This window comes from Oncorhynchus nerka, linkage group LG26, assembly GCF_034236695.1.
Source record: "Oncorhynchus nerka isolate Pitt River linkage group LG26, Oner_Uvic_2.0, whole genome shotgun sequence".
Lineage (NCBI taxonomy): Eukaryota > Metazoa > Chordata > Actinopteri > Salmoniformes > Salmonidae > Oncorhynchus > Oncorhynchus nerka.
Window position 1 is genome coordinate 5235004 of NC_088421.1, and position 14411 is coordinate 5249414.

General features: G+C 40.3%; 1 protein-coding gene across 1 annotated transcript in view; it reads right to left on the minus strand.

The window, feature by feature from the left end:
• Positions 1 to 14411, minus strand: part of LOC115110103 (nuclear body protein SP140-like protein) — a 30347-nt gene that overhangs the window by 4965 nt on the left and 10971 nt on the right. The window contains exons 2-8 of the mRNA XM_029635467.2: positions 10844 to 11018; positions 10371 to 10601; positions 10050 to 10169; positions 8533 to 8666; positions 821 to 868; positions 523 to 606; positions 141 to 189 (exon numbers count right to left, since the gene is read on the minus strand). Of these exons, the coding sequence (XP_029491327.1) occupies positions 141 to 189; positions 523 to 606; positions 821 to 868; positions 8533 to 8666; positions 10050 to 10169; positions 10371 to 10601; positions 10844 to 11018 (841 nt within the window). The remainder of the gene's footprint in view (positions 1 to 140; positions 190 to 522; positions 607 to 820; positions 869 to 8532; positions 8667 to 10049; positions 10170 to 10370; positions 10602 to 10843; positions 11019 to 14411) is intronic.

Sequence of the window (14411 nt, forward strand, 5' to 3'; positions counted from 1 at the left end):
AAAGGGTCAGGCCTGTGTTATTCACAAAACCTTATAACAATAAAAACACAAAGTTAGAGAGACAACACCATCCCCTTTACCAGATAGTCATGTCTAAAGGATTCAGAAAGATTCCATTGAGCTCTGATTGGTGTACATACCTGTGATTGAGCCCGCTGATTGGTTGAAGGGAAACAGTGCTCTCTTGGCCTAGATAGGAAAAAAGGGACAGACCAGTTTTACATATATCAGTCACATAATACACTCTTCTTTATCCAATATGGTAAGAACATGGACAAACAAAATTATCATTGGTCAAAGTATGATCACGCACAAGAAATATAAATTCATGCCCGTATAAACATCACAATATCAACGGATAAGGCTAAGCTGTTGTCAAGTTCAGATGTTGCAATAAAACTGATTCATGACTAACAATCATAAACAACATGTACTCAGATGCTATGACGATGCAGCACTTTCTCTGCATTTTCAATGGTTCCACATGTTTCTATGCCCAGTATGGTATAAGGTTGTACTTACAGAAGCTGAATTACCATGATGTGTTACTGTTCTATTCATTTGTAGGGACCTCCGAACAGTGGATGAGGAACCAGGGTGGTGATCCTGGATTGCATTCAGTTGTTAAAGGCAAGGATATATTTTTTAATTCAGTTTTTACAAAATCATTTTTTACATAGAATGATGCTGTACTGTTATATAGATATACAGTATGATGTGGATGTACTAAGCATTTGAGAGCATTTGTACAACTAAATAGTCAAATCAAGTTTGGCTGTTAATCCAGAGAATGTGGTATATTGAAAGATTGGTCTCCTACCTGTGCACTCGTTCTTCTTTTAATGTCTGGTGAAGTTAAATGACCTCCCTGAGGTGGGTGGAATGGTGAAATGAAGGGGGAGAGAATGGGAACAGACATTGGTTTTGAGTGTTGAGTGACTGATTGGAACATTAGTGAAATAACTGTACTGTTTGTTTCTTTACAGAAAAACAAAAAGGGTATAATGTGTATAGTTCATTGCTCTGTCTGGCCCAATTTTCTGGTATATGTAACGATAAACTGATATGCTGTGGTAAGAGTAGGGGAGACCTGGGTTGGTTGCCTCACGGGTTGGTTGTGACAGTGCTAATTACTACCCACAGAAATGGACCTGTGTGAATTCTTCGAAATAACTCATCCACCTTGTCAGTTCATGTCAGCATGACAAAACATTGTGTACGGCGTGCGTACTGGCGGCAGAGAAGTCAAGCGCAGGAGAGCAAAAACTGTGTTTACAACGGCGCAGTTTAATAATAAAAACCACCGGAAACAGAACAATCAGTACAATGGGTACAAAACCCGTCGCACACCAGAATAACGTGCACAAGCAATACAATAAACTACAATAAATTACATTAAACAATTCCGGACAAGGACATGGGGGGAACAGAGGGTTAAATACACAACATGTAATGATGGAATTGAAACCAGGTGTGTGGGAAGACAAGACAAAACAAATGGAAAATGAAAAGTGGATCGATGATGGCTAGAAAACCGGCAACACAGACCGCCGAAAGCCGCCTGAAGAAGGAGAGGAACTAACTTCGGCGGAAAGTCGTGACACATTGAGGTGAGAGGAATGTATTTTTTACAAGTACAACTAAAACAATAAATGTGTGATATTTTCTATTTTCTTTGTAAATGTTTTAATTATGGCAGTATCCATGAACACGTACGTTTGTTGAAAAGAGGAAAGGGAGAGCTATATTTCAAACCTATTTATGAGTCCCTAGGTCAAGCCACGAGTTAACTAGCATCTTAATTTATTGAGTCATATCCCAGTCTACTTATTTTTATAAAAAAATATATTTTAACATTATTTAACTAGACAAGTCAGTTAAAAACACAGAACGACTTAAAAAAATATTATATGAGAAAAAATATTCCACTTTATTTGGAATGGCAAGCCAGGCAAAATTAAACAGCCATATTTATATAATGAATATGAATTTGGAAGGTGGACATGATTAAAGCCTTGAACCTCTCACTAAGGGCTTCAGTCATACAAACATTGTACTGAAATCCGAACTGGTTTTCCAGCAGATTAGTAAGAATGGCTCACCCCATTTAAAAAAAATGCCTTTTTCCCTTTATTCAGATTACAACTTCTCACTTTCGGTTATTTGAAAATAAAATTATCTCCAGAATATCGCTATTTTAAAAACAGGCTATAGAAAGCTGGTTGCAATTTCAGTTTTATGCATCAGAAAAGACAGAACAAATATTCCAAAAAATATTATGGTTAAACTCAAATATACTTATTGATTATAAAAAAATGTATAATCTTTGTTAATAACCTCTTACAGCTACCCCCCTACTTTTTTCCATTTCCGCCTGAAGACATACCCAAATCTAACTGCCTGTAGCTCAGGCTCAGAACCAAGGATATGCATATTCTTGATTTGATTTGAAAGAAAACACTCTAAAGTTTGTGTAAATGTGAATTGAATGTAGGAGAATATAACACAATAGATCTAGTTTAGATAATACAATGAAAAAAACATAGTTATTTTTATTTTTTTATTATTGTTTTATCATCATCAAGACAAAACAAACATTCAGATAGGATGATGGGGACAATTTCAGTGAAAAACATAAGAGGGCAACAGTACTTGTGCAAAAGTTTCAGAATGATAACTTCCAAAATGAGTCTGCTACATGACATTTATCATGAAGTCACCCAGGTGTCCCACACAAGTAGCCCAAATGTACCCAAGTGGCCAAATTGGTGAAGTTATACATTTTGAATGGAATAACTATATACAAAATACCAAAATGGTATTCTAACACACCCCCCCCAAAATGGAGAATAAACATGAAAAAGATATATATACATTTACAAAATAACACTTTCAATATTTGGAAGACCCTCAGTCCTCTACACAATATTGTGCTGCTGATGCCAGGTGCCATAGCAGTCTCTTTCTGCTGTAAAGCAGAGGGTCAGCAAGCATGTGGTGCAGGTGATGGTTGACTTCATTTTGCAAAGAACACAGCGACACCTCCATGCTGTGCCCTTTTGGCCCTGAGGCACATCCATGCCGGCAGAAATACATTTGGGCAGATGAACACCACTTGTGGCAGGAGCTGGGTGAACCAGCTTCAGTGGGGGATGGACAACTTGGCACTGGGGGCTCCCATCCGGAGTCAGTGTCACTGTGAAAGAAAATGTTCAGTTAGAATAGTTTCACATATGAGCCCTTTATCAACAGGTATAATAAACAGATATATATAGAGTACAGGGAACATAAGGTTGAATATATTATTATAGACCTGCTAGATCTACTGTCTCATTTATATTATGACAGACCAGCTAGATCTACTGTCTATTTTATATTATGACATTTCAGCTAGATCTACTGTCTCTATTATATTATGACAGACCAGCTAGATCTACTGTCTTTATTATATTACAACAGAAGAGCTGTATCTACTGTCTCCATTTCACTTTGGCCATTGTTGTGGGCCTGCCCTCCCCTCAACAGCCTCAAATAAGCTATTTCATGTGGGGGTGGGGTGGGGCGGCAGACACACGCATCTCACATTTCATTACATTACATTTTTATATATTGCTACTAATATTTTCAAAAATTACAAATAATATTTTATATTATTAATTTCAAACAACGGCATTAGCATGAGAAGAACTTACCAGTCCAAAACGATGTCCTCTCCATTCAAAAAATATTCCTCCATTTGGGAATCGCTAAATTAATCGTCCTCCAACAATCTCTGTCTCACTTTCCCGATCAATTGTGTGTAAAATTGTGTGTACATCTGTATATCTAGTCTTAGATTTAGCTTTCCCTGACTTAGTCGCCATACTGATTGATATATAAACAGCTGAAGATGCGCTTTACCAAAACAACGCTGTGCGTAACATGCGTTGCTCCTTCCGGTATGAAACTTCAATGGCGAATGACCCTCTTTACGCCGGAGTTTACTACATGGGTTGGTCTTCCAACACATAAACATTACATATTGCCGTTTACCTCAGCTCATTGGCTATGTACCCAGCTAGATTTCAAGACGATCAGTGGTCATTGGGTTAATATAGAGTCAATCAACGAAACAGCGGTCATATCATTGGTGCACAATGATGTCATTACTTGTTGTCTTCAAATCGGTTTCTTTCAGTCAATACGTCCTGCGAAATGACCCATCAGGTTCAGTTGAAACCAAACATGACTGGATAAAGTCACGTTTCGTGTGATGATTTTACATCGAATGTGTCGTCAAAAATGGAATGAGACGGAATTCACGACACAATTGGTTCACAAAATGTTTCGTGTTAGGCTATAAAAATGGATTTTATCAAACAAAAGACAATTCATTGTGTAACAATGAGCATTGGGATTGCAAACAGAGGAAGATCGTCAAAGGTAAACAATTTATTTTATTGCAGTTTGTGATTTTGTTACGCTTGTGCTATATCCTCAGATAATCGCATCGTATTCTTTCGCAGTAAATCCCTTTTTAAATCTGACAACGCAGTTGGATTAGCAAGATTCTAGGCTTTCGAAACATGTGAGACACTTGTATTTTCATGAATGTTTAATATAACTATTTATGTAGTGATCACCATATGTTGTCGAATTTCATCCCGGTTCTGTGCGCATAGAGGTTAATGATATCATAAATATGACTGTTGGAGTTGTCACACATGCAGCTAACAAAAATATATGTAAATGTCTGCTATATCCAAATTGGAAGAGGCATGTGGAAGGGTAAGAAGGTAAGTCAGTTGTCTGTCGACCCTACATTAAAGACCAACATTTGTTAAAGAAAATTGTGATTACAAAAAAGTATACCAGTTTCCATTAATAACCCCAAAAATTGAAAGCTGCGCAAAATAGTTAGGAAGAGATTTTCGATGTGCCGATTCCATAGCTTGTGGTTTATGAACTGATACACAAAACAACACTGGATTAAAAAGTTTGTTTTTCCATTTAATTATTATACAAAATTCTTGCAACCAATAGAATGTTATGTATATGAGGGATACAACCAAAAATCTGGAGATTTTGCTGCGAGGAGACAGAATCATTAGATAACTTGTTTTGGTACTGCCCATATGTAGGGCAGCAGGTAGCCTAGTGGTTAAGAGCCCTTGTTGATGTGCCCTTGAGCAAGTCACTTAAACGTAATTGCTCCTGTAAATCGCTCTGGATTAGAGCATCAGTTAAATGATGTAACTGTAGCTCGTTTTTGTTCGCAAGTTTAGGAATGGCTGAAACTAACCTTAGGAAAAATATTCATCTTTAATTTACAATCTGTAGAAACTATGAGAATAGAAAGGTTCAGAACTTTTGTGACACATTACAGCACAGTTGATGGAAATTATAGATAGATGGAAGGGGTTGAGGGTAGCTGAAGTGTCGGACTAAAAACGAATAAAAATATAAGTAATGTAAAATACACTGTGTATGTAAAATGTATATAATATGTATAAACTGAAAGTAGAAGCCTAAGTATTGTTGTCCATTATTTTACTCCAGCTAGGGGAGGGGTGGAAGGATTAGGGTAAAATGATAAAGAAGGAAACAAATATATAAAAAATATATATATGGGGGATTGGAATTTATGCAAACAATTACATTGATAGAACCCACAATCTATCAGCAATATTAAAGCTGATCTACCCCCTAAAAAAAGAAATAAACTGTATAAAAACATTCTAGCCAATAGTTCTGAAAGTAGGCTAATGAGCCAAAAGGCTAATGGTCCCCGAAAATTGCATCCTACATCACATTTGTGCAGATATGTGCACCTCGTCATTGCTCTCTCGCTCGCTTGCGCTGCTGTGTGTGCATCTAGCTAGCTGTCACTCAAATGGCAAGGAGCTGAAGCTCATTGGGCAGAACTCTAATTGCTAGGGGGCTGGCCCACATGGGGGAAATGTAGGGGAAATGGCACCGCACAGCTCCCAGTGCACAGTCACTTTCAAACTAGGGATTTCATGGCTAATTAAATACGACAGTCATTCTGCTCATATATTATGCATTTATGAACTACACATTGACACATCCAGTCCAAAGCGGGAGGTAAAAAAAAAGAGACTTACTAGTCACCAAAGTTCTGGAGCATGTCTTTAATTATCATTAATTATCGGTAACCGGGATCCCGGGACTGTCCCGGAAACACTTACACTTCCCATTTCCTTAAGAAATGTAATGAGATTTTCCCCCAATGTCGGCACTAATGCAATTACATAAAATACACAACATGAGCAGCATTAGATTAGCAAAAAATAAAAGAATCCTAACAGGTTGTGGCATGGAAGCCTTTAGCTTAGCGTATTTACTTCACACAAAGTGAGCATGAATTCAAAGCACACTCATAATTGACACTGCCGGACTGCACACGCGACTCGAATGCAGTTAATAAACCCGGGTTAAGCAAGCAGTTTTATTTGCTCTGAAATCTTTACATAGTGGTGCAGCCCAGTTGTTATGGACATTTCCCGGGACTCTGGATAATTATGAATTATTCCTAGTATTGAGACTTGGTAGATTCTCTGGAAAATATGAATCCCAAGTGGGTGTATGTAGTGGGTGTTTTTATGTATGTGGGTCAGGTATCAGTGTAAGTATGTGTTAATGTGTGGGTAGAGTCCAGGTTGTGTGCATAGTCAGTGCAAAAGAGTTATTGCAAAAAAGGGTCAATGCAGGTAGTCTGGGTAGCCATTTGATTAGCTATCTAGCAGTCTTGTTTAGAAATCTTATGGATTGCGTGTAGAAGCTGTTCAGGGTCCTGTTGGTTCCAGACTTGGTGCATTGGTACCGTTTACCATGCAGAGGCAGAATTAATCGTCTATGGCTTGGGTGGCTGTTGTCTTTGACATTTTTTGGGACTTCCTCTGACACCGCCTGGTATAGAGGTCCTGGATGGCAGGGAGATTGGCCCCAGTGATGTACTGGGCCATACGCACTACCATCTGTAGTGCCTTGCAGTTGGATGCCAAGCAGTTGCCATACCAAGTGATGATGCAGCCAGTCAAGATGCTCTCAATGGTGCAGCTGTAGAACTTTTTGAGGATCTGAGGGCCCATGCTATATCTTTTCAGCCTCCTAAAGGGGGAATAGGCGTTGTCATGCCATGTTGGTGTGTTTGGACCATGATAGATTCTTAGTGATGCGGACACTGAAGAACTTGAAGCTCTCGACCGGCTCCACTACAGCCCTGTCGATGTGAATGGGGGTGTGCTCGGCCCTCTGTCTCCTGTAGTCCATGATCAGTCCCTTTGTCTTGCTGATGTTGAGGGAGAGGTTGTTGTCCTAGCACTACACTGCCGGGTCTCTGACCTCCTCCCTTTAGGTTCTCAACATCGTTGGTGATCAGGCCTACTACCGTCGTGTCGTTGGCAAACTTAATGATGGTGTTGGAGTCGTGCGTGGTCACGCAGTCATGGATGAACAGGGAGTACAGGAGGGGACTAAGCACACATCCCTGAGGGGCCCTAGTCTGGAGGGTCAGTGTGGCAGATGTGTTGTTGCCTACCAGTGGTTTCTTTGCAGCAATTTGACCATGAAGGCCTGATTCAAGCAGTCTCCTCTGAACAGTTGATGTTGAGATGTGTCTGTTACTTGAACTCTGTGAAGCATATATTTGGGCTGCAATCTGAGGTGCAGTTAACTCTAATTAACTTATCCTCTGCAGCAGAGGTAACTCTGGGTCTTCCTTTCCTCAGTCCTCATGAGAGCCAGTTTCATCATAGCGCTTGATGGTTTTTGCAAATGCACTTGAAGAAAATGTCAAAGTTCTTGACATTTTCCGGATTGACTAACCTTCATGTCTTAAAGTAATGATGGACTGTCATTTCTCTTTGCTTATTTAAGCTGTTCTTGCCATAATATGGACATGGTATTTTACCAGATAGGGTTATCGTCTGTACCTTGTCACAACACAGCTGATTGGCTCAAATGCATTAAGAAGGAAAGAAATTCCACAAATTAACTTACAAAGGCTCACCTGTTGGTTTGAAATGCTTTCCAGGTGACTACCTCATGAAGCTGGTTCAGAGAATGCCAAGAGTGTGCAAAGCTGTCATCAAGGCAAATGGTGGCTACTTTGAAGAATGTCAAATATAAAATATATTTGGATTTGTTTCACACTTTTTTGGTTACTAGATGATTCCATATGTGTAATTTCATAGTTTTGATGTCTTCGCTATTATTCTACAATGTAGAAAAAAATAATAAATAATAATAATAATAATAAATAAAATAATAATAATAATAATAAAATAAAGAACAACCCTGGAATGAGTAGGTGTGTCCAAACTTTTGACTGGTACTGTATATATATCCCAGAGTGTAGTAGTGTATGGAAACATTGTCCAAATGACATAGGCCTGATTAGAGTATGAAAAGTGACCAAGCTGTTCAACTTTTCTGTCTTTTATTTGATGATTTTAAATGTATTGTATCCACGTCTGGTTTGAGTTGTGTTTTTAAATGGTCAAATAAATGTAATCAAAATATATGTTGTACCTGGATCAGTTCTCCCAGAGTGGTGTCTCTACAGCGGATACTGTACTTCCAGTTCTTTCTGCTCTTCTTCCCCCCAAACTCCTCAAAGCCACTTGGGGTGAACCAGCGACCCTGGACCACAATGCACCTCTCCCCTGAAAAAAACAAACAATGAGGAAGTCAGACATCAACCAGCAACACTGGACCACAATTCACCTCTCCCCTGAGACAAACCAATGATGAAGTCAGACATCATTCACACCACCACAAATTAAAACCATGCAAAGTAAAAATGGACCGTAGTACCAGACGTGGATACAATACATTTAAAATCATCAAATAAAAGACCTGCCTGACTGTGAATGAAACATGGGTCTCCTGCACATCACAATACAGTGTTAACCCACTAAAGTCTATGCATTAGATCTGGGCCCGTATTCACAAAGGGTCTCAGAGTAGAACATTTACAGTAAGTGCTGATGGGTAAAAAACTATAGCTATCCTTGAAACTATAAGAGGTGAAGCTATAAATAAGAGTCACACCAAGTCGATAGATATTTAGGACACCTCATGAGCTGTCCTAACCAGTTAGGAGTTATTAGCAGATGTCTTGGTAATATAAAAATGCAGCGAGTCAGTGGTTCCTGCGCCACATTGGTGTGGGTGGCTTCCGGGTTGGATGCGCGCTGTGTTAAGAAGCAGTGGAGCTTGGTTGGGTTGTGTATCGGAGGACGCATGACTTTCAATCTTCATCTCTCCTGAGCCCGTATGGGAGTTGTAGCGATGAGACAAGAGAGTAGCTACTAAAAACAATTGGATACCACGAAATTGGGGAGAAAAAGGGGTCAAAATGTAATATATATTTTTTTAATAAAATAATGTTTTAATATTTCTATATGATCAATCCATAAATAATATAGACCTACTGTGCATGTAACAGTATCTCTTGAGCTTTTGACAATGATGTCACATGAGACCTATTTCACAACTATATGCCTAAATACTTATAACCACTAGGCTAGTAAATAAACACGTTTTTCTTTTGATTATTTATTTACCTACATAACATCACTTTGTTAAAATAATATGTCAAAATTGGGCATGCCTATAAATTGGCCAATTGAAGGCATCTAGGGCTTATGTTAACTTTGTGTTCGATGAAAATGATATACCTTTCAAAAGTACGCAACGTTATTGGCAAGTGAATTGATGCCTACTGTGCCAAAGATTTAGAGAGTTGATATAACGGTAATATTAGCAAAATTCCGCTTTTAAGAACCATCAGAATTGGTTAAAAAAAGAGATGCATGCCAACATATTAGAGTAGGCAAAGTGATCATGCCGACGAAAATAATATCCAACTTTTTACCATTGCAACATTTGATGTAGGCTACAGTCACATTCACCATGGTTGCATGTTACCTATAGAGTTCAGAGCTGGCAACACCTCTTCGTGATTGGCTATTCCCCATTTGCAATGTCAATCAGCCAACCATTACACACAAACATATCATATTAAGTCCATTGTTACGACGTACCTGTGGCCAGCTTGTTTCTGATGAGCATGCCTTCCTTGTCCCCACAGGTGACTGGGAGCTGGATCTTGTAGAAGGGCCAGGTCCAGATGTCAGATTTCTCCCCCTTGCAAAACGGAGAACCTGTATTGGGACATGTTGGGGACAGTCAGATGTGACTTGAAAATAAAAATGAAATATTCCCTCCCCCCACTACTTCCTACGCTATGAATTCAAGAGTTAATATTTACTCAAGAAATGTCTGTTTGAAGTTACAGAGGTACTTTAGACTTTCTGATTCAAGGCCTCCTCTTTCCCCCAGGGAACATGAAGCCTGGGACTCACAGTTTTTGACCCTCTGGACTTTCCTCTTCTGACTGGGGGTGGACTGGGTGGACGTGCTGGGCTTGCCCTTCTCTGCACTCTCACTTTTCTTTTTACTCCTTTTCCTTCCTGTCTTTTTCTCCTCCTCCTCCTCTTCCTCTTCTTCATCCGCTGAAGCCTTCTTCTTCTTATCCTCCTCCTCCTCTTCCTTCTCCATCTTCTCTGGCAGATTCTCATAAAATGTGAACGACCCTACAAGGGATTGGAGGCAAAATTGAGCCAACCATGCAACCTAATTAATGTAACCTAATGACAAATTATAATAAATACAAATTTGATAAGGCTTTGAACCTCAACTTCAAAGTATCCACCATTGTGACTACATTTATATTATACTAGGAGTTAGAATTATATATAGATATTAACCTATCCATACAAATGCCAAAATAATACCATAATAATACAACAATAAGAGTGAAGGCTCCAGAACTGACCGTTCAGCAGGCGGTTTCGGAGCAGGCGTAACGTGGGGTACTGCAGCAGGAGGTGGTCCCTGAACACACAGTTCCAGAACACCTTGATGCTGTTGGGCCTCTCTGCTGCCACCCAGTCCAACACCTGGTACACACCCTTCTCCCTCACCGCCTTATTCCTACACCGAATCAGCTTCTGCAGGAGGGGTCAAATACAACACCATGGTCAAATTGTGGCTGGAGTAGAGTGATACTTGATTCTCTAGAAGCAACTACCATCCCAATCAGTTCATGTGACAGAGTGGAATTCATTGGACACACATCAGGCATTACTAATCAATGATCCTCAACTCCAATGTCCACTCTTACAATAACATTCAAAGACCTGTTATTTATATTGTTTGTACCCAGCTAGTAATAGGACAGTGAATGGTCTTAGTGTACACAGAACACTCTTAGAATTATTGTTGGCCCGCTGAACCCTGGAGATCCTCAAGCAACCTTCCGCGGTCAAACCGGGAAATGGTTACAATCGTTTTTCTCATTTTAATTTTTCCCATCGTTTTTTTTAAACACTTAAAATAAGGGCTGTGTTTCATGTAGGCTTACCCTGGCGTGACGTTTTGATAACCGTGTAAATCTCTCAAGGACAAGGTAACTTTTATAAATATATTTGCCCTGTATTTACCCCCCCCCCCCCAAAAAAAATGAAATGCTAATTAGCTACGAATGTGGTTACAAGTCTGCCGAATCGAGGCATCGGTAAGAATCTCTGGATTAACTATCTAACGTTAGCTAAATGTAGTAATTAATAAATGAGCTACATTTCTTTAAGTGGAAAATTCTTTGAAATGTCTTAAAATTGACACAATGCCTTTGCTACTGCAAAGGTGTCAGCTAGAAATGACGTGCAGGAGCTTCCAGGGATTTGTAGTCTTGCAGGATGTCTACTTTGACGCTAATTAGCATTTTAGAATCTGAGCATAAATAGAGCCGATTGATAAAAGTCACCTTGTCCGAGAGAGATTAAGTGCAGTCCTCCAGAGGAATGAATGGAATTACTATACAGTAATGTTTCAGACCTTGTTTTGAGAACAAACAAAAGCTAGGTCTCAAGGTGTCATCTTAGAGAGGAGAAGCCTCGTGAGATGTTGGTCGGTCACATGTTATGAACCAGTATTGGTCGGTCACATGAATGAAACAAAACGGTAATGATTCATTAAATATGCTAAATCATGCAAATATAACTTGTCTGTGTATAGCCATATATAAAGACAACTGCTGGGTCTGCCCAGGAGAGCTCCTGGTTGACATGTGTACTATGGTCCATTGAATTGGTTGGAACCTCTCCAGCGCGCTGACAATAAACAATGATTCATTTAAGATTGACTTCGAGTGATTGATTCTGCCAGCAGAGCTTTCCAGTGTGGGTCTGTGAGGAAACTCTGTGGCGCATTTGATGAAGTGTCAGGAGTTCACTTAGGGGTCATGATTGGGGCTGTACCAAATGATTGATCTATTAGAATAATTGATTATGCTTATGTTGTATTAATAGAAGGGGAGGGGTTATACGACCTCTCCCTTGTTACATTTACAGGGTCCTAGACTACAGATTAACAATATATATAGATTATGAGGTTTAATATTGTTCCACAGTACTTTTCTAGGCTCTCTGCCTCTTATGAAGAAACTTCCTGAGAAATGTGTGACTGTGAAAACAGAACTCTGCAGGGGAGTGTAAGAGATAGGAGACTCGTCAGACAATCCACTATAAATCAACTTGGACATTTACTGCTAATCTTTTAGATAACACACTAAAAGCCTTGTTTATATAGCTGTGTAGGCATGGTTTTGGTCTCATGAGTAAAAGATAATGACGTAGGCAGTGACATCAAGAGAACTGGACTTTGGGTTTGATAACAAAGTACAAAGTATTGAGATCAACTTTTGATATTGACCAAATACTTATTTTCCACCATAATTTGCTAATTAATTAATAAAAAATCCTACAATATGATTTTCTGGATTTTTTTTCTCATTTCGTCTGTCATAGTTGAAGTGTACCTATGATGAAAATTACGGGCCTTTCTCATATTTTTAAGTGGGAGAACTTGCACAATTGGTGGCTGACTAAATACTTTTTTGCCCCACTGTAAATAGGCCATGGTGGCGAAGTAATTACAATATAGCAATTAAACACTGGAATTGTAGATCGGCAGAAGATGAATGTGCAGGTAGAGATACTGGGGTGCAAAGTAGCAAAATAAATAAATACCAGTATGGGGATGAGGTAGGTAGATAGATGGGCTGTTTACAGATGGGCTATGTACAGGTGCAGTGATCTGAAAGCCGCTCTGACAGCTGGTGCTTAAAGCTAGTGAGGGAGATGTGAGTCTCCCGCTTCAGAGATTTTTGCAATTCGTTCCAGTCATGGGCAGCAGAGATGGAAGGAAAGACGACCAAAGGAGGAACTGGCTTTGGGGGTGACCAGTGAGATATACCTGCTGGAGCGCGTGCTACGAGTGGGTGCTGCTATGGTGACCAGTGAGCTGAGATAAGGCGGGGCTTACCTAGCAGAGACTTGTAGATAACTTGTAGCCAGTGGGTTTGGCGACATGTATGAAGCGAGGGCCAACCAATGAGAGCGTACAGGTCGCAATGGTGGGTAGTGTATGGGGCTTTGGTGACAAAACGGATGGCACTGTGATAGACTGCATCCAGTTTGTTGAGTAGAGTGTTGGAGGCTATTTTATAGATGGCATTACCGAAGTCAAGGATCGATAGGATGGTCAGTTTTACAAGGGTATGTTTGGCAGCATGAGTGAAGGATGCTTTGTTGTGATATTGTTGTTTGTCCCTCTCTGCAGATGACTTCGTCAACCATTTTGAAAAGAAGGTCGACGACATCCGATCCTCGTTTGCTAAGTCAAACGACACCGCTGGTTCTGCTCACACTGCCCTACCCTGTGCTCTGACCTCTTTCTCCCCTCTCTCTCCAGATGAAATCTTGCGTCTTGTGACGGCCGGCCGCCCAACAACCTGCCCGCTTGACCCTATTCCCTCCTCTCTTCTCCAGACCATTTCCGGAGACCTTCTCCCTTACCTCACCTCGCTCATCAACTCATCCCTGACCGCTGGCTACGTCCCTTCTGTCTTCAAGAGAGCGAGAGTTGCACCCCTTCTGAAAAAACCTACACTCGATCCCTCCGATGTCAACAACTACAGACCAGTATCCCTTCTTTCTTTCTCTCCAAAACTCTTGAACGTGCCGTCCTTGGCCAGCTCTCCCGCTATCTCTCTCAGAATGACCTTCTTGATCCAAATCAGTCAGGTTTCAAGACTAGTCATTCAACTGAGACTGCTCTTCTCTGTATCACGGAGGCCCTCCGCACTGCTAAAGCTAACTCTCTCTCCTCTGCTCTCATCCTTCTAGACCTATCGGCTGCCTTCGATACTGTGAACCATCAGATCCTCCTCTCCACCCTCTCCGAGTTGGGCATCTCCGGCGCGGCCCACGCTTGGATTGCGTCCTACCTGACAGGTCGCTCCTACCAGGTGGCGTGGCGAGAATCTGTCTCCTCACCACGCG